Raw genomic sequence first — 23,408 nt, 5'->3', positions numbered from 1 at the left:
TTAAGGTTGTTTGCATGCTATCTACGTGTTTCCACATGGAGTTTCTAGACTAAGGGTGAAGAAGAAAAGTATAATAAGATGGTATGAGCACATATTCACACGGCAGGTCGAACTTGTCTACTACCGACTTTAATCAAAAGTAAACCACACTATTATGATGATGGATTCCAACAGTATCAAGTCACTGTATTAACCAGACATGCGACCCAATTCTTGTAAATCTTACAGTCGTATCTCCCCCCGAATAGGAAAAGTTTCATGAACAAGTAGTAGATAACCCCCCATTATACATCAAGCACCTCTCTATGCCATGTACTCTGTAAGCAACGCCATACAAAACCATCTAAAACAGAATAAAACGCCCGCTAACTGACAATGAAGTAAACCGTGACGCCATAGTGCTTGAAGAACAATACAAAGTTAAACAATCAATCCTTAACCCTCGCAAGAAAATCATTCATCTTCGTCATCATATGAGTCTTTCATAGCAGACCATCCACACCGCCATCGTCTACCTTCCGCCTCACCACCTATCCGAAGGTCTCTGGCATCGGGCCCCTCACGCCAGCATCTGGCGCTGTAATCATCGCTGACTGTGATGAGCTCTCCATCTACAGTCCACGACACAGCCGAGACTTCTTTCTTGTGACCCTCGATCAAGGGCGTTCCAGATTGGTAGATCGGTATGGTATCTTCCAATTTCCCGGACAGGCCGGCCCCAGAATTTGAACGGCGTAAACCAGAGCGAGTGAGGTGCATTGGGTTCCGAGGAAGATCAACTTCAGGAGCTGGTTTGGGAGCGGAATGGAGAAATCGTTCATCGGTGGGAAATAGAACAGCGCACTGGTCACTACTTCCAACAGCCAGCATTTCCGGCTTATCACCAGTGGCCTTTCGAACCGCGGTCCTGACATAGAACGACGCAACTTGCAAACGCGGATGACGGAAACCGTACAGGGGACCAAGACCCTCTTTGTCGGACCCACCCGAACGACGTGGGCGGTCATTGTTCAAAGAGAGCTCCGGTGCATGTCCGAGGATGAGATGAGATGTCGAATAAGCGTACACGGTACCATCGCGACATAATGTGTAGAGTCTCGAGCCATCACCGCCTAGTGTCATGGAAGTGAGCCCAAAGCGTCTATATTTGATGTGACTGTCAGGTTCTCGTGTAGTCGAGAGGGGAAGGACCGGTCTTCCCCGACGGTTGTTATGTGCTGTCCGTAGATCCCATAGTCTGACGCAGGCATTGGCTTCAGATGCTGTGACAAATAGGTTTTCGCGGCCAGGCGGAAGGAAGGCCAATGAAGTTACAGTGATGTCAGAACGCCCAATTTGAGGCTCTAGCTTCTCGGAAGCGGGGGTTTGAGGCATCCATGCGTGAGCACCGTGTATTGTGTTTAAAACCTGAGGATATGTCATCTTGGAGGCGACGGGGGCAGCTGCATACTCAGAGTCGGATTCGAGCGAGCATCGAACTTGGAGGGAAGGTTTCTCAAAGCCTTTGCAGCGAAGATCCCAAATGTTAACGTTACCGTCGCGACTACAAGTTGCGAGGACTTTGTTGTTGGCTGAAGGTTGAAACTGCACCCGTTTCACTGAAGAAACATGGTTCGACAAACAGTATATCGGCTTCTGTGTAGCCATATCGATGACCAGAGCTGTTTGGTCCCCAGAGGCTGTTGCGAGTAGCATGTCATCTGATGAAAACTCCAGGTCCATAATAGCGTTCATGTGAGGTCGAAACGAAAGGTAGGCCTTTGAAAAGCCATTCTTGTCATCTTTAGCGGAATCCAACAGTCGAATACCTCCTTCTTCATCGCCAACAGCAACGAGAGTGTTCGCTATGAAACAGTCAGTGCAAGAACGGGCGGCGCCCCGAGGGGGGGCATATTGTCAAATCGGATTGACTCACTGTTACAAGTTGCAGTACAAAAGGGAAGGGCAAGGCGATCTCCGGTAGAACTAGCACAGGTATGGCTGTCAGAAGGCCGCGAGTAAAATGTTGATGTCAAATCCTGCCAATCTTAACCACAGTGAGAATGTGCTGTAAGAATTTGTGTGAATAAATTACCAACCAGCTCCGGAATTAGATCGAATAGTCACCCGGTTCGCCCGTGCACCGATGACACTCCGCATGAAAAACTGTCCAGATGTCTGCAACGCTTGCGACCGTCGAACAGGTGTCACTTGACGAGGCGGTTTAGCAATAACTTGTGGTTTTGGTTCGCTAGTTTGTATCTCGGTGTTCACTTCGAGGTCGCGAACTGTGACATTCACCTCTTCTTCATCTTGAATTGGGGTTCTCATGCGGACCTTTCTTAGGGGCGATGACTGAAGAGGCGAGCCAATCGAAGAAAACGAGAACTTTCGCTTCCTACTAGGAGTGCGCAGAAGTTCTGAAGGCTCCGGCCTATTTGCAACAGCCTTTAAGGTCCTTGTGAAAGCCGGTCCCAAGCGATTGACAGCTGGAGAACTCAGAGCCTTCAAGGCCTGCCGATTCGTCCTCACATCGCTAGCATTACTCCCTCCATTGAGCATAGAACGGGGGGTAAAAAACCTCCTAAATGACCGTGGTGTGACAGGAGGAGGTTTCTTGGGCTTGCGTCGGACACCAGCATCTGATACTATTGACGGCGGGGAGGAAGGGAGCTCCTGCGATGGTAGAGGGAAAACAGGTTCGGATCGTGGTACTTCGGGGAGATCATGACTGCCAATCATTGTGCCATCAAGAGAAGCAGGCAGGCAGACAGAGACATTCTACAGGAACGAGTGGAGAGAAAAGAGGGTGTTGGGGCTAAGTGGCAGAAGACAGAAGCATAGTGGAGCTCGCAGGAGGACTAATACTCGTCCAGCAATGCTCACGTCGCGGAAAAAGTCGTCGAGTCTCGTGTCGACGTGCCTTTTCGTGACGCGAGTCGCTTATTGCGGCAGGCGGTGAGTCATTCAATTAAGGTAGATCTAGCTACCGCATTAGGCAGGCGGTCCAGGTTGAGCGATCGGCTTTTTAGTCTAGAAATTTTATTTTTTTTACTCCGCCAAATTTGTGTCCGGACTTAGAGCTTTGGAGCAGCTCAACAAGTCTTATCTTATAGATATGGCTCCAATTAAGCGCAAGGGCGCCTCTGCTGAGGAGGCTGCATCTGCCCGTCAACCTCAAAAACGTGTACGAGTTGGGGCAGAAGAGCGCAAGGATCAGAAGAAACACAAGACAGGCGCCTCTGGTGATGAGAAGTCAAAACCTGACGCAGGTTCGGGCCCCAAGGCCTCAGAGCTCACAGTCTTACGTGACGATGAGCCATCCTTCCCTCGTGGTGGAGGCAGTGTCTTAACGCCTCTTGAACGGAAGCAAATCCAAATTCAAGCCACAAAAGATGTTCTCTTTGAGCAGAAGGCGACTAAGGGTTCTTACAAGAATGATGAGCATGACGAAGATGCAGAGATGGAAGATGTGGACGACACTACAGCGACAGCTACGAAGAAGTCTCGTAAACGCAAGAACAAAAGCAAGAAAGGTGCAGATGAAGCGGAAGAAAAACAGGGTGTGCGAATTGAAGGCCTCAACTTCAAGGTAAGCTTACCAAGAATACCTTAAATATAATTTGGGGAAGGTTGCTGACGAGTGTAGCGTGTTGTACCCGGAACCATGGTGCTAGGTCAAGTCTCAAGCATCAGTGCACATGACATCGGTCTTTCCTTACCAAACAATCTTACCGGCTACGTTCCCTTAACAGCGGTATCGAAAAGATTAGAAGAGAAGATTGAGAATCTTCTAAACGAAGACGAAAATGATGAGGACGATGAGGACGACGACGAAGATTCCATTGAATTGAGCGATTATTTCTATCTGGGCCAATATCTACGCGCATATGTTGTATCTGTTGGAAACAATGCGGCAGATGCTAGCTCCAAGAGTAGAAAACGCATCGAGCTCACGGTTGACCCGAGGCAAGCCAATTTTGGACTTTTGAAATCCGATCTCGTCGACAACACTGCCGTGCAAGCGTCGGTTGTAAGCGTCGAAGACCATGGTTTGGTTATGGACTTGGGGATCGAGGGCGCCGATATCAAGGGCTTCATGTCCAAAAAGGAAATTGATCCCAAGACGGATTACTCGACTATTAAGGAAGGATCAGTCTTCCTCTGCATGGTCACTGGCCAGAACGCCAACGGTAGTGTCTTGAAGCTGTCCGCCAACCTGCAATCTTCCGGATCTATAAAGAAGTCTCATTATCTCAGCACAGCGCCTACGATCAACTCCTTCCTTCCAGGCACAGCAGCTGAGATTCTTTTGACTGAAGTCACTTCAAGCGGAGCCACTGGAAAGATAATGGGCATGCTAGATACGACTGTGGATTTGGTGCAATCCGGTGGTAACTCGAGCAAGGACGATCTGGCTAATAAATATAAGATTGGTGCCAAAGTCAAGGGCCGCCTTATCTCCACCTTCCCCGCCTCTGATCCATACAAGGTCGGCTTTTCATTGCTCGACAATGTCTGCAAATTTACTTCCGAAGCCCAAGGACCTGGAAGCTCTGAAGATGCGCCAGCCATTTCTGCTATCGTGCCTGAGGCGAAGGTGATCAAGGTTGATCCTGGCCTCGGAGTTTACGTACAAATTGGATCCACAAAACACGTGGGATTCGTTCATGTGTCGAAGCTAGCAGATGGGCAGGTTGAAAGCATTTCTGCCGAATACGGGCCATTCCGAACAGATTCCACCCATGAAGGAAGGGTTATTGGTTACAGTGCCCTCGATAATTTGTATCTCTTGTCATTTGAGAGATCGGTTATTGACCAGCCTTTCCTTCGTATCGAGGATGTTACCGTTGGCGCTGTCGTCAAAGGAAAAATTGAGAAGCTGCTTATCGGACCAAGCGGATTAGATGGCTTGATCGTCGCGTTGGCTGACGGTGTCACCGGTCTGGTCCCATCTATGCACTTTGCGGACACGGCCCTTCAGTTCCCCGAAAAGAAATTCAGGGAAGGAATGACCGTTTCGGCTAGGATCTTATCGGTCAATGCAGAGAAACGCCAGATTCGACTCACTCTAAAGAAGAGTCTGCTGAACAGTGAATCCGCCATTTGGAAAGATTACGATAACATCGTTGCCGGAGCGCAGTCCCCTGGAACTATCGTGAACCTTAAGCCACATGGTGCTGTGGTTCAGTTCTATGGTTCCGTGCGAGGTTTCCTTCCCGTGTCAGAGATGAGCGAGGCCTACATCAAGGATCCGTCTCAGCACTTTAGGCTAGGCCAGGTGGTGAATGTCCATGCACTCAGTGTGGATTCGTCTCTTGAAAAGCTCGCTGTGTCCTGCAAGGATCCTTCCACCTTTACCGATACTTACAAAAAAGCTTTTGAAAGCATACACCCTGGCTTGCTGGTCACTGGAACGGTCTTCGAGAAGTCAAGTGACGACCTACTTCTTAAATTGGATGATTATGGCCTCGTAGCTCGGTTGAACCTCGATCATATGGTCGATGGCTCCCCCTCTAAACAGAGCTCGACCCTATCGAAGATTCGTGTTGGCCAAAAGCTCAATGAATTGCTTGTCCTCGATATCCAGCGGACTCGCAGGCTCATTCGGGTGTCAGGCAGGGCAAGCCTCAAAAAGGCTGCTAAGCAGGGACTTATCCCAGCAAGCTTTGAGGATGTTCAGGAAGGAGCCGAAGTTACTGGCTTCGTTCGGAACATCACAATGACCGGAGTATTCGTTGAGTTCTTAGGTGGTGTCATCGGCCTAGTGCCCAAACGGCTTGTTGGTGACGAAAGCATGAATAAGCCAGATTTTGGCTTGACCAAGTCACAAGTAGTTTCAGCAACGGTACATTCTGTCGATCCTGATTTCCGCAGGTTCATCCTGAGCAGAAATCCTGCCGAGGCAACCCATGCTGGTGCTAAAAAGCTGGCCGCGAAGTCCGCTGTCAAGAGCGCTCCTTCTGATGACATTGTTACCAACGCTGTCGACGAGAGCATCAATTCAATGTCTGGTTTCAGTTTTGGGAAGGTTATTAAGTGCAAGATTGTTTCTGTGAAGGCGACACAAATCAACGTTCAACTTGCCGACAATATCCAGGGCCGGATCGATGTCTCCGAAGTTTTCGATAATTGGGAGGATATCAAAGACCGAAAGCAGCCTTTGCGGTTCTTCCGTCCCAAGCAACTTATTTCGGCGAGAATTCTAGGTGTTCATGACGCTCGCAGCCACAAATTCCTTCCGATAAGTCATCGTACTGGGAAATTCCCCGTTTTTGAGCTCTCCCTGAAGCCAAGCTTCCTGCAGGCCGCCGATCCTCTCCCCTTGAATCTGGAACAAGTTCAAGCTGGCTCGTCGTGGTTGGGTTTCATCAACAACATTGCTGACAATTGCCTCTGGGTCAATCTGTCCCCTAACGTTAGGGGAAGATTGCGTCTCATGGATGCATCTGATGACTTGTCTCTTTTAGCCGATGTCGAAAAGCATTTCCCTATAGGGTCTGCCTTGAGAGTCAATGTTTCTGCGGTGGATATTGAGAAAGGTCGCCTGGATCTCTCGGCTAAGAAGGGCTCTGAGACTCTTTCCTTGGATGATATCACCGTCGGCATGATCTTGCCGGGAAGAGTCACTAAGGTCACTGAAAGGCAGGTCATCATGCAATTGACTGATACAATAGTCGGTGCAGTTGATATGATCGACCTGACAGACGACTACTCCAAGGCAAACCCCACAATCTATCACAAGAATGAGGTGCTCCGCGCTTGTGTCACCTCCATTGATAAGGTCCACAAGAAGATCTCCCTGTCTCTCCGCCCTTCTAAGGTCCTTAGTTCATCGCTCCCCGTTCAGGATCCTGAAATCACATCAATGGAGCAGGTCAAAGTCAATGATATTGTGCGAGGCTTCGTACGGAAGGTGGCTGATAATGGGCTCTTTGTGACACTGGGCCACGGTGTAACTGCTTATGTTCGTGTTTCTGACCTCTCGGATTCTTACCTTAAGGAGTGGAAGGATTCTTTCCAGGTTGATCAACTAGTCAAGGGTCGAGTCACGGTCGTAGACCCAGAACAGGGCAGGTTGCAAATCAGCCTGAAAGAGTCTGTTCTAGACCCCAACTACAAGGCACCGGTAAAACTCCATGACCTCAAACCTGGCCAAATCGTTACCGGCAAGATCCGTAAAGTCGAGGAGTTCGGTGCATTCATCGTCATTGATGGTTCTGCAAACATCAGTGGCCTTTGCCACCGCAGCGAGATGGCTGAGAACAAGGTTGATGATGCCAGAACTGTGTACGACGAGGGTGATGCTGTTAAAGCCAAGATCCTCAAGATTGACCGCAAGCAAGGAAAGATATCTTTCGGCCTGAAGGCTTCTTATTTCAAGGATCAAGACGAGGACGATGTTGAAAGCAACGACGATGATGATGAGGATGATGATTCCGAAGGCATTAGTCTAGATGGCTTTGGTGGTGTTGATGTAGATGAAAATGACAGCGACGACGACAGCGACGTCTCCATGGGTGGAGTCGATGTTGAAGAGGACAGTGAGAGTGATTCCGAGCAAAGTGACGATGAACCCATGACCAAAGCTCCAGCAACCAAACAGGGAGGTCTCGGGGCAAGCGGCTTCGATTGGAGTGGCAATGTAATGGACGACGATGAGAAGGCCGCTTCGTCTGATTCTGATGACGAAGATGAGTCAGAGCGGAAGAAGAGGAAGAAACACCGCAAGCCTGAGATACAGGTCGATCGAACTGGTGAATTAGACGCCAATGGGCCACAGTCAGTGGCTGATTACGAGCGACTCTTACTTGGTGAACCCGATTCATCACTCCTTTGGCTGAGATACATGGCCTTCCAACTAGAGCTTGGTGAAGTCGAGAAAGCAAGGGAAATTGCAGAGCGTGCTCTTCGCACCATTACCATTGGCCAAGATGCTGAGAAGCTGAACATTTGGGTGGCAATGCTCAACTTGGAGAATACTTATGGCAACGATGACACCGTTGAGGAGGTTTTCAAGCGGGCTTGTCAATACAACGACACTCAGGAAGTCTACGAGCGTCTGATCAGCATTTACATCCAATCTGGAAAGAATGAGGTAAGCTCGGTGTTCTCTGATAATGTCCACTTTCGTTCCGATGGCTAACTATAATTTCGTACAGAAAGCGGATGAGCTCTTCCAGACTGCTCTTAAGAAGAAGATCTCCCAGTCGCCCAAGTTCTTCCTGAACTACGCCAGCTTCCTGTTTGACAATATGGCTGCTCCAGAACGTGGACGTGCCCTTCTGCCTCGTGCTCTGCAGTCGCTTCCTTCTCACACTCACGTCGAAACTACATCCAAGTTCGGACAGCTTGAGTTCCGCTCTGAACACGGAGATGTTGAGCGCGGCCGCACGGTGTTCGAGGGTCTCCTCTCTTCGTTCCCTAAACGGATCGATTTGTGGAACATCCTCTTGGATTTGGAGATCAAGAATGGCGATGCCGAGCAGGTCCGTCGTTTATTCGAACGTGTCCTTGGAATCCGGGACTCCAAGAAGGGCGTTGCGTCTGTAGAAGCGAGCAAGAAACTCCGGCCCAAGCAGGCGCGGTTCTTTTTCAAGAAATGGCTTGCTTTTGAGGAGAAGCTTGCATCAGCTGATGGTGGTAATGAGAAGATGGTGGAAGACATCAAAGCTAAGGCAGCAGAGTATGTCAAATCTCTGCAGCAAGAGTAGACTCTGCGTCCTGTGTGAACATATCGTATGATAGCATTGTGTTTGGGTCATAGATACTGTATATAAAAAGCTTTCCAACTGTGATATCTTATTCTCTACAATTTACAAGTATGATACCATGCAAGCGTGCGATGGGAGTGCTTCGTCAAAGTAGATTAGAGGAACCACATGGACACCTCGGCGATCAGGAGATAAAATTATGGATAAAGAAAAACTTGACGACTATACGCCTTCCGCCAAAAATGAAAGAAAGAACTAAGCTGTTGTCATAAACCCAGCCAGGGATTTATCGCCTTTTTTCAGCCATCAACCTCCGGTACTCCTCCACGATAGTTCTCCTCTCGTTAGCCAACTCCTCTCTTTTTCTCAAGCTACCGACAGCAGTCGGCACATTAGCAACATCGACTCTAGCACCGCCTCGGACCTTGAAAATCTCCCTTGGCTTCGTCAATTGCGGCGGTGCCTCGGCAATTTCGAAAGGATTCGCCGGCTTGTTCAAACGGTCCTTGCTCTTCAACTTAGCCCAAGGATCTGATCTATCGGCACCCTGTCCACCCTTCTTTCTTGCACCAGCTCCCTTCTTTTTTGCCTTGCCCTGGCCGGCCTCTACTTCCCACTCCTTCCATAGTTCTAATTGGTCTTCTAGTTCTGCCTCTCGCTCTTCACGCTCAGCAGCCTCACGTTCTTGGATCTCCGCCTCCTCCTTCCGCCACTGCGATTGTAGTCGGAGCAAATGTTTCTCATGCTTCGTTACCTTATGTTCACGAATATCAGCGATATCCGACTTTGTGGGTTTCCCAGATCTCTTCATTCCAGCAATGGGCATTTCGCGGTCTACTCGCGCCGCGAAATCTGACAACTTCTCTCCCGGAAGAATCTTCGGCTTCACTTGGGGTTCGGCATCGGTACTCTGCTCCACTGCCACCGCAGGGGCAGCCTTCTTGCGCGTGGTTTGTGTCGCATTCTCAGTGTTTTCCGCTCCTCTTTTCCGCTTCTTATTCTCGCCAGCACTTGGTTTCGATAGCGCCTGCTTTCCCTGGGTCTGAAACTGCATCAACCGGCGAAAAGCTTTGGGGGTATCATCATCTGCAGCAGCTTTCCGACGGGCCTGGAGTTTATCTTGGGGTTTGTCGTCCTTGACATTCTTTTTTGCTTTCTTGTTCTTGGAATTGGGATCGCGGACCGGGAGAGCCTTTGCGATCATAGTAGGTGGGAGATCGTAGATACTAGTAGGGTCGTTGTTAGTGGTGACACAGCATAGTTCAAAGCACGAGGAATTAGACTTACTCCGCGTCATTTTGCTTCCGCTTATGCTTGTGAGGCATTTTGAATGTGGTGGTTCTGCAGCTGTTCGTGATGAGAATCTGCGGAGGTGGACTTGAATGGCAACTTTTAATTTTTTTTCCTTTTCGGGCGGCATATCTAATCGCGGCTGATAAGATTGCCCACCTTCTGTACTGTACTAGCCGTGCCAGTTCGGAGGATCATTGAGACGTTTTTCTTTATTCCTTTACTTTTATTTCTTAGAAATAGTCTTGAATATCGAAGCTGGGGGCCTTATTCGACGAGTTGATGGCTTGGTCTACTCGTTCATAAACTGCTGGACTATGATTCAGACCTATTGTATATATTCTCCATCGTTTGACCTTTTCATAGCTAAAATATATACTTCTGTCAGGTCAGAAATTCATCCGTTGATCATGCCCGTGAACAAAACAAAGAAGAGTAAAACCAAAAAAAAGAGATATAGCCAGGACCTCTGCCATACTGTGAATACTCTCCTATTCATCTATTCAGTTAGAAATGCGATACCACCCCGTCAAGACTCATCCAATAGCTCATCCGATTTAGGACCAGGAGTGGTAAGACATAAAATGACAAATCAGTAAGCATAACTAAGTATTGGAAAGTAGGTTACTGCATATTTCTTCCTATGCCAATGAGTTACTAGACCCCGAAACAGGACGCCGGGTGTCATCGGTGGATTCATCCTACCAGAGAGCGTAGAGGTAGAACGCACTCAATACCGTTGAAAGGTGTAATCGCCGCATTCCGAAGCCATCGTTCCGCGGAAAACAGTGGCGACCGGTAGTGGGGTGATTGTAGGTGGTGGTGGTGGCGATACTGTGGTGCATAGTACGTTACTTTTCCTTGGCAACACTTGTGAGGGTACTACAATCATGCGCTGAAAACGAGGTTCTTCCTTGTCGGCCAGTTCGTTTCCCGCCAGGTTCCTTGAGCGTAACCTATGCGGCTTGAAGGTGGATGTACTAGTATTGTTACGAGGGTTGCTATAGTCCACTAGTACGAAGTAGTTCGTATACATATAAGCTCCGCCCCTAAGAAGCTCTTCAAGATTCATGGTTGCTCGCTTAGAACAAGCGGAAGCTTAAGTATAAAGGAGGAGGGGAAGGGGAAAAAAAAGTCAAAGATATGCAATTGTTGATTTCTGCCGATCGATCGCATCACGCGTTGGTATGATAGGTCACCTGTGTACTGTACATGGCTTTACGCGTAACCCATGGTAAGGTAGTAGTTCTGAAAACAGAATGAATGTCTGGGATCATGGATGTCGAGTGATACTGCGCAATACCTAACGACGTCATGCATTCGGTTGTAAATATGTTCCGAGCAGAAACTGATCGGTGGTGGCTGCTGACTGGTGCTAGAAATGCATCTGAAGAAGTGAGCCAATTATTTACTCCGCGTGATTAAATTTAGATACACCCATACGGACTGGACATTTGTACTGTGTAAGCTTCCCGGTTAACCACTACTAGTAGTATCACTACGTACTGATGTGCTTAGTAATTTTGGTCCCGAGTATCCTAGTACCTACAGTACAGTCCAGGCTGCCATTCTATTCTCGAATATTATGAACTAGCGAGTGTTCTATTAAGGAGGCTGTGCTCAACCATGGGTTCAGGTTAAGTGCCAATGGTTCTGTATCAAATCTACCATACGGACTGCAGGATTTCTCAGGTCCCTTTCAGCGTCTGGGCACTCCACCTCCCAATCAACAGCTGTAGATATCAGCGAATGAGAGCCTCTTATGCTACCAACGTTGACTCTTCTCCCGGGGTGACAGTGGAAATATCTGCCAATGTTTCTGTCCCAATAACGATATCCAACATCGCACATGTCTTAATTGGGTCGTGGAGAATAAAGAAGGCTAGAATTTTATCGTTTCAAAAAAAAGATTCCACATAAAGCGTTCACCGTGAACTACGCTCGAGGGAACTCGTCATAAATCAAGGACCTCTTCCTAACATGGAAGGCTTCCTGAAGGAAGAGAGTACCTAGACTTGGCTATCGCTACAGCTGGGGGATCGTCATCGGCAAGGTCCTATGGCCAAGAATGTCGTCCCCTTTCCACTCCCCACTTATTACCAGCACCCGCATTTCTACGCCTCAGGCAAACACCGACCGTTATCGCGATAGTGAAGATGCAGAGCCTCAGGCGGGTTTAGAAGAATTCAAATTGTCTGTAAGAGAGCCTGTCAGCGGTGACGCGAATGAGCAGGGCTTCTTGACTGGACCTACCCGGCTGGAGACTTTACCTGCTTGGAGACGTGGACTGGCCACGAACTCTCCCTTCACTACACCTGGGAACAACGAGTCTGATAATGTACTACCATTGCTCGCCAACTCGAGTCGTGCCCCGAACTACTCTCGGAAACGGTGCAGGAAGCCTAAGCTGACCCGCTGCGTGTTATTCCCTCTCCTGGGATTCTTCGTCATGCTGTAAGCTTCCCAAGTGGCGAGGCGTTTACTACTGAGATTACTTATCACGTCCATAGAGGAATCATCCAATTCATTATTATCGCCTGTGGCATTGTCATAACTTTCTTCTCGGATGACGTCGACCGTTTCTCAGTTCTCCGTTGGCAACACGAGGAAAGATTGGGCGCGAACGCCTCTCATTGGCCCACCGATTTTACTAGAGATATTATCCCAGTTGGATGCCATTCACATAATGACTATTGGCGGCCAGTTCCCCTGTTCTCTGCTATACAGGCGGGCTGTATTGGCGTGGAAGCCGACGTATGGCTTTTCGACGACGAACTATACGTGGGCCATACCCCTTCGTCGCTGACACGGCAGCGCACACTGAGGAACTTATACCTTAATCCCTTGATACGGATACTAGAGAAACAAAACCCGATTACCAAGCTCCACCCTACTGGAGATCAGTCGTTGCAGGGGGTTTTCGACACTGACCCATCCCAAAGCCTTATCCTCCTCATTGATTTCAAAACTGACGGAGACGCGACATGGAATACGGTCGTCGAGCAGTTGTCACCCCTCCGTACACGTGGCTATCTTACCCACTTTAACGGTACAGATGTGGTCAAAGGCCCCATCACAGTTGTGGGAACGGGCAATACTCCCTTCAGCATGGTTGTCGCGAACACCACGTATCGAGACGTCTTCTTCGATGCTCCTTTGGAGAGATTGGCTGAGGACTATGACATGGATAAAGCTGGGAGTCAAGGTGTGGAAGACTACATCCCAGAGGATGAAGGGGTGATGACGGACCGGTCCAACCAGAATGTCGGTCAGGGCCTCTCGGGCTTATCCGGTGACGAGCTTGGCCCCGGCACGTTCAACTGGACCAACAGTTACTATGCATCTGTTTCTTTTAGGCAGTCGATCGGGTTTCCCTGGTTGTTCCACCTCAGTGATCGACAAATGGACAAGCTAAAAGCGCAGATCCGGGGTGCCCATCAGCGCGGACTCAAAGTTCGGTACTGGGAGTTGCCTAGCTGGCCTCGGAGCTTGAGGAATCATATCTGGACCGTTCTGGTTCGCGAAGGGGTTGATATTCTCAATGTTGACGATCTCCAGAGTGCCACTAAGCAGGACTGGAGACCCAAGTTCTCTGATTGGTGGCACTAACCTGTGCCCTGCCTGCACTTTCTGCATATTTATAAATTAGGTGTGGCTGTACAGTCAAGCAAGCCAACATGCCGCATGCACCATGTTAGGCAGTAATTTTACGACATTTTCGACGGTGTTGAGGTTCCTTTTGAGTGCATACCCTAGGAGTTGTTTTATCGTTTCCTTAGAATTTCGTGAGCTCGGGCTACTTTTACCATTTCCTACTTTAGAACAATGCAAAATGATATGATGCGAGACGATTCATGGTTTGGTATTCGGTGCATCAAATGTGATATGTAGAAAGATAAGATCGTACAGGATCCAGTTTTGGGTATCATCTGATAGACTTCCACAGTCCTCTTGTTTTTAGTTTGTGGCGGTCAGCCTGCATGCATGCATGCAAAGGGTTGGGACTATTGCCCATAATCCGAAATAGAAAGTAAACTAAAAAAAATGCACAACCAAATCACAAACAGCACAAAGCTTCTTCCCCAAATTCGTTGAGAACGGTTCCCTCCTCACGAAGAATATTACCCAGCCAGTCCTTGGCTGTTTCGAAATTATCGGCCCCGAACTTCACCAGGACAAAACCTGCTCGTACACGAGCAGCGGTGAAGGTGACCTTCGAGTCGTAATTTGGAGGTGCTTCTATAGCTGCAGGAGCGGACGATGACCAATTCCGAGCTCCGATCCGTGGCTGTGACGTAAACCGGTCCATGATGAAATTTGCAAGGTGCTCAAACACAGGTCCGTAGAGAATCAACGTTCCCACGATACCGTGAGGTCGTGTCCGCTCCCGGATAACACCGGTGCGGTTCAGCGTCTCATGCTCGTCTTCTAACGATCCTTCGTCGAGCTCTTCGTCAAGGATGAGTGAATCACGGAGCAGAAGCTTCTTCTTGCCTGATTCGTCGACGCTGTAGACTTCGTTCTTGCCTTTCCAGAGGTGGAAGTCCCAGTTCTCGCCGCGGGATTTGCGTCCCTCAGTCACCCAGTCTAGCATGCAGAGGCTGCTCCGTTGGGAGTCCTTTGTTGTGCTGTCGACTGTGAATGTTTGGACTTGTTCGTACCGACTGTCCTTGTATGGCACGGCTGGATCGGGGAGGTAGCACATTGCGGCTCCCTTTTCGATCCGTACGTCTAGTGTTTGCCGGCTCTTGTCTGATAATACTCGCCCCGGGCGCGGCGGCCCTTGACGCTTCTGCTGGGCTCTGTTTTGTAGATCTTCGTGGTTCCTTGTGGTGTTGTTACGACCATTCTTGTGAATTGTTCGAGTTTGATGGAGACCTCGATGTGGTCACCTGGTAGGAGGCCGCCGCCATAGGTGAGGAGGTAGAGGTGGACTGGACGGGAGGCGGGACATGATAGAGCGGAGGATTGAGGTACGTAGCCGGGTGTTCTTGTGAGGAGTTTGAGGGGGTATTTGTAGGTGAGAGTTGTCAAGGTAGGATTCGAAGGAGGTAGCAGTGAGAGGACAACATTGCCTTGTCCATGTTTGGCAATGGAAGACTCAAACGGTGATTTTATAGGCATGATTCTGGATGTGATCTGCATAGAGAATGGTGTCTGAGAAAAGAGAGAAACAGGACTAAGATGGGAATGAAAGAGGAAAGTTGAAAGAATGAAAATCGAAGGTGTGGATATTCACGGTATGATATACTCTGCCATTCTTGGGATCAATTGAAATATCTGTAAAATGGCGTCATGGAGAAAGGGATTTTTTTTGGGATAAATCTGATTTTCCGGGGCAGCCAAACAACGCCGAGATGCTCGGCCAGGTGATCCTGCAGACCCCCTTGAATGATTAGCTGGAAGCGGGGTGTAATGCCCTTGTGTATCAACCATTGAATTTGCAGTCTTGGCTCTGCCAATGTTGAGTTGAAGATGAGCATTCATGCCACGACGATGGAGACCGAGGAGGTTTCTATTACGGCATGGATACTGAGATTCTCCGCAGATTCTGAGGGCTTAGGGTTCGCCCCCGGGCGAGGCTTTCTTGGCGATGCCAATCATTACGCACTAGGAAGATCATACCGTTTCATTACCGTTTTGATCAATGTTTTCAATGTTTGATGACTGAGGCCACCATCACGCAACAGACAGGGGACAAAAGCTGGCGCCTGAGGCATCAGCTCACTTTCGGAGCCCGTCATCGCCAGGCACCAAAGCGCGTCTGTTTCGTCCGCCAGAACAGCTCACCGTGTTCCCACTCCCCTCACTTCGACTTTCTGGAGTCCCACTCTCGACGCATCGGAACGGTATCCTCAATGCACCTTTTTTCCCATTGAGGCTCAACACGCTTTCGCTACCACTTGTTTTTTGTTGCCTGTCCAATCGCGTACACTTGCAACACGCGCGCGCAAAGCCGCAGGTGCCGTGCGAGGAAAACTAACAATAATCGCGTTCAGCATCCCCCGAATTCCATCATCATCTGAACCCCACGTCCAAGTACGCCTCACTTCTGTCTGATAGATTATGTGTCAGTGGGAATTCAGTCGCAATGTGAACTAATGCATCTACGATGGCTATCTAGTGTTCTAAATACTTCCGACGACAATGGAGACTGAACCGCCGCTTTCAAGCCCTCAGCCCGGGCCCACTCAAGAAGCTTCATCCCCGTCAACAAACAGGAGAAAGTCTGGTCGGGTGACGCGGAAGCCTGAATTGTACGCCGAGCGTTATGCCGCCGATGATAGTGCGATTGCAGGGGGCGCCAAGCGCAAGCGTGCCGGCGGCGATGACGAGGAAGATGTAGAGGAGGCTGCAGACGCGTCCGAGCCCGATGTTGACGAGTCCGCCGATGAAGAACCCGATGAAGAAGAAATCCGAGAGAAGAGACGCGCTGCACGTAAAGCGTCATCGAAGAAAGCGACGTCCGAGCCGAAGGCTAAAGCAAAGCCTCGCAGTGCGAAGAAACCGAAAGTATCTGGTAATGGAATTGGGAGCCAGCTGGCCTTCCGACCTGCTACAAATGGAAAGAAAACCGTTTCCTCCCGCCCCAGGAAACCGATGGTGCGACCCAGCTTGGCTGCTGGTGAACGGGGCCTCTATGGTAAATTTACCGTTGTCTCCTGATCATTGTGGCGATGTGGCTAACGGGGATTATTACTGTGTAGCGGAGGTCTTTGGTAAAGGGCGCAATGCCGACACTACTGCTGCCGAATGGCTTTCGAGATACCAGAGAGAGCAGTCTCAGGCACTGCGTGATATGGTTAACTTTGTGCTTAGGTGTACGGGAACAGATCTCGAAGTAACCCAGGACCATATCAATGATGTCGACCATGCGCCGGACCGTGTAGAGGACTTGCAAAACGAATATCAACAAGAAGGAGTTGGCGAGTGGCCCCTGATCTCTAGATCGAAGAAGTTCAGGGCTTTCCAGCCGGTCTTGGAAGAATTCTTCAAGTCCTTAATCCAGACCTTTCATCACTCATCGGTTCTATACGACGATCAAAACCTCTTCGAGAATCTCGAAATTTGGCTATCTGCCATGTCAACGTCGCAATCTCGGCCTTTCAGACATACCTCAACTGTTATTTTACTGGCTGTCATGTGTGCTCTTTGCGGCATCGCCCGGGAATTGATGACATCAGTTTCTACTTCTCGCAAACAACTCGAAACTGAGAAGAAGAAGAAGTCGGTGAACCAAGGAAGAGCATCCGCTATTGAGAAGGCTATTGAAGATGGCGAAAAGAAGCTGGAGATCATCGATGACTACCTTAAAGACGGCGTCAATGTCGTCTTCGTTCACCGATATCGGGATGTCGACCCTAACATTCGGGCAGAAAGTATGGCGGCACTGGGACAATGGATACGTAGCTACAGAGAGTATTTCTTTGAGGGACAGTTCCTTCGGTACTTGGGCTGGATGTTGTCTGACACCGTCGCCCAGACACGCCTTGTCGTCGTAAACCAACTTCGCAGCTTGTATGAGAATAAAGATAACATTGCAGGCATGCGGTCATTTACCGCGCGCTTCCGTCAACGAATGGTGGAAATGGCTGCCCGTGATGCAGACATTGCGGTACGGGCCTCTTCGATTGAATTAGTGGATTTGATTCGGGAGGCTGGATTAATTGAGCCCAGCGACATTGACACAGTGGGAAGACTTGTCTTCGACTCGGAACCACGGATTCGAAAAGCAGCTGGCCGTTTCTTTGTTGCCAACGTTCAAGATGTGTTCGATTCCACGATCGAAGAAGTTCGAGACGAGATCAATGAGATGTTCGGTGAAGAGGATGAAGATGACTACGAATCGCCTAAAGGTTCGTGGATCAAGTTCAAATGTCTTGTCGACACTCTTCAATCTTACGACGAGCTTGAAAATGAATATAAACCCGACCAGCCCTCTTCTGCCTCGAAGGATGCGCTCTCCGGCACTCCTCTCAATACGCGATTTGTTCTTGTTACTGAGGCCATTTATCCTTACCTCAAAGAGTTATCTCAATGGCAATCTTTGGCAGGATATCTGCTTTACGATCATTCCCAGATTGCGGACAGTTCGTCGGAGGATGACACTTCAGGTTCCATCAAAAAGCTTTACAAGATGCAGGAAGGGCAGGAGGTCATCCTCTTAGAAGTACTATGCAGTGCTGTTAAGTTGCGTGTTCTTGAAGTCGCAAAGTCTGATATTGATAAAAGAGGCCGGAAGGTCAAGACATTGACTGATAAGATTCCTGAACTTCAAGAAGAGATCGCGCATAACCTTGCGCAGATCATCCCCCAACTCTTGAATAAATTCGGCTCTGTGCCAGAGGCTGCTTCTGCCGTTTTACGCCTTGAACATCTCGTTGATCTCGATAAGATACAAGACTTGCAGAAAGATGCTACCGCCTATACATCATTACTGAACGACATCAACAAGCAATTCTTAACGCACTCTGATCAGGATGTACTCACAGAGGCTAGTGTCGCTTTTCTCCATGCAAAGAGCTCAGACGATATGCGCGAAGCGTTGGATAATAAGATCTCGGAATTGTGGGAGGGCATGATCGATACACTCAGCACATTAGCCCGGAAGAAGGAAGTTCTGGAGGGCAGATCAATACCTGACTCTACTCTCAATCAACTTACGAATACCATGGCGAGAATTTCCAACCTTGCCAGTGTAACCGACTGCACACAGATTTTGGAAGCAACACCTTCATCTTCACGGTCAAAGGGCAAGAGCAAAGATACTGCGGAGACACCTTTCAATGTCCTTCTGCATCTGGTGGAACGTGGTCTGCGCGAGACTGAAGACGATGAAGAATCCGCCAAGGCCGAGACAGAACTTGTGAGCAGCAGCATACGGACGCTGTTGTTCTACTTCATGTGGAAAGTCCAGTCTTTGACAACTGGTCTAAGCACTGGAAAGGCTTCTTTTGATACCGAGTACTTCGAAGTCTTAACAAAGAGCCGGGAATTATTCGTTTCGACACTTGTCGCCATCATGAAGGCACGTTCTGGCTTGGATGATATACGCTTCTCGGCAACAGCAACACTCTTGGACCTACAGACCCTGTTCGGTACCCTCCGATATGCGGGACAAAAAGCCAGTAATGATGAAGACGTCATTCTCCAGACGCAGGGCCTGGTTCACGAGATCGCAGGTGAAGCTTCCAAACTCATCGCTAAAATCCACAGTGTCGCAGAGCGTACATATGCGAAGAGGCTACGTCTCTCCTACGAGCCCGCGGACGACGACGAGCCTATATCCGACTCAGAGGAGGAAAAGGACCCCGATGACGAAAACGACTCTGGTTCTGAAGCAGAAATGATAGCCACCGAGCGCCTGCGATCCAGAATCGTGGCCGAACAGCGCCTGTGCGAACTCACAGGCAAGATTGTCCTAGCGATTGTAGGCCGCGTCATTGACGCCTCCGGCGAAGAGCGCGGACAGCTCAAGCAAAGACTGGTCAAGCACAAACACGACCTAGGCCAGAACTACCGCGAAGTAGTTGCATTCCTCGAAGAGCGTAAACCCAAGAACCCCCGACCCAAGGGCAAACAACTACCTACTTCCACGGAGCCAAACCGAAATCAAAGCAGTTCAAGCAAGCGACAAGACAACGCCAAATCCGCCGAAAGAGTAGACGATGACGACGAGGACGAAGAGGAAGAGGAGGTGCATCTCGATATAGAAGAAGACGAGGACGAGGATCTACGAGCCCGAGGCTGGTAGAAGACGAGAACATCGAACCAGATAATGATGAAGAAGAGGAAGATGAAAATCATGCTGCTGCTGATCCAGACGACGATGAAGTTATGGGTGATTGATTTGCCAATGGAGTAATATTATCTGTCTATCTATGATTTCGGTAAAAGGGATGAGCTCGAGTTGCTTTTTATTTCATTCAACTTTTTTTTTAACTTATTTTCGTACAAGGGCTTTTTCCTCTTTAAAGGTGTTGGTTCGTGGATCTTTATGTCGCTCTACTATTCTAGTCATGACTGTCAGCTCTCCAGGTTTTATTAGGCCGGAACTTTTTCTTCTAATTTCCTTGCCCTTGAGTATCTCCTTTCACCGTTGTTTTTCCTTTCTTCTCTTTTCTTCATGTTGCTGTCTTGTCTTTCTATCATGCGAAGACTGTGCTTGCTGGCGTCGACTGCGATGTATGTATTGCTATGTAACTTATGACTTTGCTTTTGTATATACTTCAGGACCTTTGTTCTCCGTGTCTTAGTTCGACGATTATTTGAAAGTGGGACATCGATTGTATGTCTGGCAGTGCCGCTACTGTGTTATGGGAGAAGATAGTAGCTACACTGTTTAGATGTTGTAGATGGCAAGTAAGAAGAAAGGGATGCTTCTTTTCTTCAATGGCTGGCTATCGAACTATCCGTCGCCACGGGACCTAATCGACCTTTGAAGTATATTTGTCTATCGATATATAAGCCCGTGGATCTCCAGTATTCAAAAAAACGCCCGAATCTGCGGTTTATGATAACCACCGTCTGGATAACAATTTGACCAATTTACTGCCGCAGGAAGCGACGGACAGCACTTAGGCCAAGGAGACCACATCCCAGGAAAACCGTCGAAGAACACACAGGAAATAGGAAAAAAAAAAAAACCGAATGAACAAACGATTACGCCGGTGTATGGGATGCTACGATAAATAGGGAAGTGTAAAAGGGGTACATGATGGTGCATCTGGTTTATCGTGAACGGTCAAAGGGGAAGTAAATCATAGCAGGGATGGGAGGAAAGAAAACGTCGACTCGTGCTTGAACGTCGAAAGGGGGGAGACGAAATGGATACAGGAATGAACTTAAAGTGTTATTTTGAAGGCAGAAAACGCAACCCAAATCTCGCCTTGAACGCTACAAGACTTGATCGCCCTGCGACGTTAAGGTGGTGCTTTTGTTCGCTATACGGCGGCCGCCGCCACGAAGGATCTAGCAGGAAGTAGAATCGAATCAGATAGCCCGAGTCTCAATTGTGTCATGATTAATTTCAAATAAAATCCCGCTTTTACATGTCCATGGAGTCGCCACCGTTGGCGAAGTTGAAACCACCTGGCTGTTGTTGGGCAGTGCCAAGGGTGAATCCTGTTTGGGTTTGTTGAGGAGCAAGCTCATCGATATCACCGCCGGCCTCTTCTTCATCAGAGAAGTACTTCTCGATGATGTTGTAGGCCTTCATGTAGATCTCCTCGTTGGCGTTGTTCTGGCAGTCATGGATCTTCTCCATACCACCGGCCTCTTCAATGAATAGAGCATAGCGGTTGACGCGGGCCTCGCCAGTCTGTGCAGCCTCCTTGTCCATCTCACCAACCTTGAGGATGTTCTCAAGGCCATCCAAAGCAACCTGGATGATCTTGTTGTCGGGGCAAGCAAGCAGGTCGCAGAGCGGCTTGATGCATCCCTGAGAAACGAGGTAGCGAATCTGCTCAGGCTTCTGCAGACCACCAGAGGTGGCGTTGGAGATCGCCCAGCAAGCTTCCTTGCGGGTCTTGAAGTCGCCGTTGGCGAGCAAGTTGATCAGCGGGGGAATGATGCCAGCATCGACGACAGCCTGGATCTGGCTAGAGTTGCCAGCAGTGACGTTGGAAATAGTCCAGCAAGCCTCCTTACGGATACCATCCTTGGTAGAGCTGAGGAGAGAGAGGAGGGCGGGGAGAGCACCGCAGTTGATGATAACCTGGGTCTGTACGTCATCACCGGTCACAATGTTTCCAACAGACCGAAGAGCAGGAGTCTGAACGGAGGTCGAGGCGTGCATAAGAAGCTCAACAAGGCGACGAGGGATGCCTGCCTCGATAACAGCCTGGATTTTATCGTTCGCACCATCGGAGAGGTAGGAAATAGCCCAGCAAGCATCAATGAGGACTTCATCATCAAGCATGTAAATAAGCTTGGCGAGGACAGGAAGAGCAGGAGCGATCTAAAATGGTATTAGCCAAGTTCGCTTCTTCGTAGTGTCTGTAAGGCAACATACCGTGTTCCAATCGGGCTGGGGGGTCTTGCCACGGCAGAAGTTACTCAAAGTCCATGTAGCGTTGCGCAACATGCTCAACTTCCGGCCATCGTTGATCAAGTTCAAGAGAGGACGGAGGGCACCAGCGTTGAGGACGAAGTCACGGCATTGAGGGCTATCACCAGCGATGTTACCCAGAGCCCAAACAGCCTGCTCCCGAACATCAGGTTCCGGGCTGCTCAACAGCTCGACGAAAATGGGCACAGCACCGGCTTCGATAACCACCTGGGTTTGCTGAGCAGATCCAGATGCAATGTTGGTCAAGGCCCAGGCGGCCTCGAATTGAACTAGAGTATGAGGAGAACGAAGGAACTCAACGAAACGGCTCACGACACCAGTCTCAATAACACGCTCGATGGGAGGGTTGCGCTCCTTGGAAAGCAGTTTCCTGAACTTAGTTGTGGCTTGAATCTGCGACTCGATCTGATCTGAGAAGACACCCTTAACCATCTCCGGTAGTTCCACATTGAGCTTAAAAATATTTCATTAGCCATTTGATTTCTAGAAGCACAAAGACCAACAGGATTGATGAGTGAAAGGTGGTCGTGTGCTCCATCCTGAAGCTCACGACCAGTCATAGGGCGGTGAAAACCTCGTCGCTAGGCGCATAAGGGAAATAAAAAACAAAAAAACAAAAACAAGACAAGCGCTTGGGCGAATACAAATTGATATGTATTTAGAGTAATGCGAATAGAAACGAATAATAGAACCTCAGATAGAGCATACCTCGCTTTCTATGGCAGTGGCTTCATCATCACTCTCGGCGGCAGCGGCCATGCCTTCTCCCACACCAATCCCACCATCGCGGGTCTGGATACCTCTCCTCTTGGCCAAATTCTCTTCTCTTTTCTGCTTGCGAATTTCAACTTGCTGCTCCTCACGACGACGACGAAGCTCGTCAGGCCGGAACTGATTCCTAGCCTTGAACTGGGTGCGACGATGCTCTGGGATGTAGCGCTCGGCCATGGTTGCTTAGGACACTGAGGGGTGAAAACAAAGCGCACGAACCACTGAGGTTCTAGATGAGAGAAAAATTTAGAAAGAAGAAGAAAAATCAAAGGAAATTAATCAAATGATAGCAGCCCACAAGTTGATGAGCAAGTGTCAAATAAGATAGGAAGACTAGAAGCCTCACTGGGGGAAATATGCGGGCAAAAGACGAAGGAGGGGAAAAAAGTGTTGATGCTTGCTTTGGCCGGAGGTGGGATTGTTCAGTCACGGGATAGGCTTCTGATTTGCTGTTTTCGGCCACGCCCACTGTCAAGCGCCACACCCGCCTAAGCGAAGTTAGCGCCGAGCAACTGGTGAGACGCTTTGTCTCGCCGTCTACATCTTTTTGGGATTGGCCTCCTGGCTTTCACACGTTTTGCATT

The 23,408-nt window shown here is 49.0% G+C and overlaps 8 protein-coding genes across 8 annotated transcripts; 3 read left to right on the top strand and 5 right to left on the bottom strand.

Annotated features, from left to right (window-relative positions):
* Positions 1–453: 453 nt before the first annotated feature.
* ANOM_003285 (WD40 repeat domain-containing protein) lies at positions 454–2,721 on the bottom strand (the record flags this gene model as incomplete). The annotated part of the gene is made up of 3 exons (XM_015548542.1): positions 454–1,844; positions 1,916–2,026; positions 2,079–2,721. The coding sequence occupies 3 exons, from the start codon at positions 2,719–2,721 to the stop codon at positions 454–456; spliced, it is 2,145 nt and encodes a 714-aa protein (XP_015409561.1).
* Positions 2,722–3,097: 376 nt separating this feature from the next.
* ANOM_003284 (putative rRNA biogenesis protein RRP5) lies at positions 3,098–8,693 on the top strand (the record flags this gene model as incomplete). The annotated part of the gene is made up of 3 exons (XM_015548541.1): positions 3,098–3,571; positions 3,629–8,077; positions 8,142–8,693. The coding sequence occupies 3 exons, from the start codon at positions 3,098–3,100 to the stop codon at positions 8,691–8,693; spliced, it is 5,475 nt and encodes a 1,824-aa protein (XP_015409560.1).
* Positions 8,694–8,979: 286 nt separating this feature from the next.
* ANOM_003283 (uncharacterized protein) lies at positions 8,980–10,018 on the bottom strand (the record flags this gene model as incomplete). Its single annotated transcript, XM_015548540.1, has 2 exons — positions 8,980–9,919; positions 9,981–10,018. The coding sequence occupies 2 exons, from the start codon at positions 10,016–10,018 to the stop codon at positions 8,980–8,982; spliced, it is 978 nt and encodes a 325-aa protein (XP_015409559.1).
* A 2,033-nt stretch (positions 10,019–12,051) lies between these two features.
* ANOM_003282 (uncharacterized protein) lies at positions 12,052–13,592 on the top strand (the record flags this gene model as incomplete). Its single annotated transcript, XM_015548539.1, has 2 exons — positions 12,052–12,437; positions 12,494–13,592. The coding sequence occupies 2 exons, from the start codon at positions 12,052–12,054 to the stop codon at positions 13,590–13,592; spliced, it is 1,485 nt and encodes a 494-aa protein (XP_015409558.1).
* Positions 13,593–14,040: 448 nt separating this feature from the next.
* Positions 14,041–14,688, bottom strand: ANOM_003281 (urease accessory protein UreD; the record flags this gene model as incomplete). The annotated part of the gene is made up of 1 exon (XM_015548538.1): positions 14,041–14,688. The coding sequence occupies one exon, from the start codon at positions 14,686–14,688 to the stop codon at positions 14,041–14,043; it is 648 nt and encodes a 215-aa protein (XP_015409557.1).
* A 26-nt stretch (positions 14,689–14,714) lies between these two features.
* ANOM_003280 (urease accessory protein UreD) lies at positions 14,715–15,107 on the bottom strand (the record flags this gene model as incomplete). The annotated part of the gene is made up of 1 exon (XM_015548537.1): positions 14,715–15,107. One exon carries the CDS (start codon positions 15,105–15,107, stop codon positions 14,715–14,717), a length of 393 nt encoding a protein of 130 aa, XP_015409556.1.
* A 1,023-nt stretch (positions 15,108–16,130) lies between these two features.
* On the top strand, positions 16,131–19,848 carry ANOM_003279 (cohesin subunit IRR1; the record flags this gene model as incomplete). Its single annotated transcript, XM_015548536.1, has 2 exons — positions 16,131–16,626; positions 16,691–19,848. The coding sequence occupies 2 exons, from the start codon at positions 16,131–16,133 to the stop codon at positions 19,735–19,737; spliced, it is 3,543 nt and encodes a 1,180-aa protein (XP_015409535.1). The 3' UTR covers positions 19,738–19,848.
* Positions 19,849–21,030: 1,182 nt separating this feature from the next.
* On the bottom strand, positions 21,031–23,093 carry ANOM_003278 (karyopherin alpha; the record flags this gene model as incomplete). The annotated part of the gene is made up of 3 exons (XM_015548535.1): positions 22,762–23,093; positions 21,997–22,506; positions 21,031–21,942 (listed from the first exon to the last, which is right to left on the bottom strand). The coding sequence occupies exons 1-3, from the start codon at positions 22,999–23,001 to the stop codon at positions 21,031–21,033; spliced, it is 1,662 nt and encodes a 553-aa protein (XP_015409567.1). The 5' UTR covers positions 23,002–23,093.
* Between the last annotated feature and the right edge of the window lie 315 nt (positions 23,094–23,408).

This window comes from Aspergillus nomiae (genome assembly GCF_001204775.2).
Source record: "Aspergillus nomiae NRRL 13137 chromosome Unknown contig00048, whole genome shotgun sequence".
In the NCBI taxonomy this organism is placed as follows: Eukaryota; Fungi; Ascomycota; class Eurotiomycetes; order Eurotiales; family Aspergillaceae; genus Aspergillus; species Aspergillus nomiae.
Note: the sequence above shows the minus strand (reverse complement) of the source record. Positions and strands in the feature narration are given on the sequence as shown.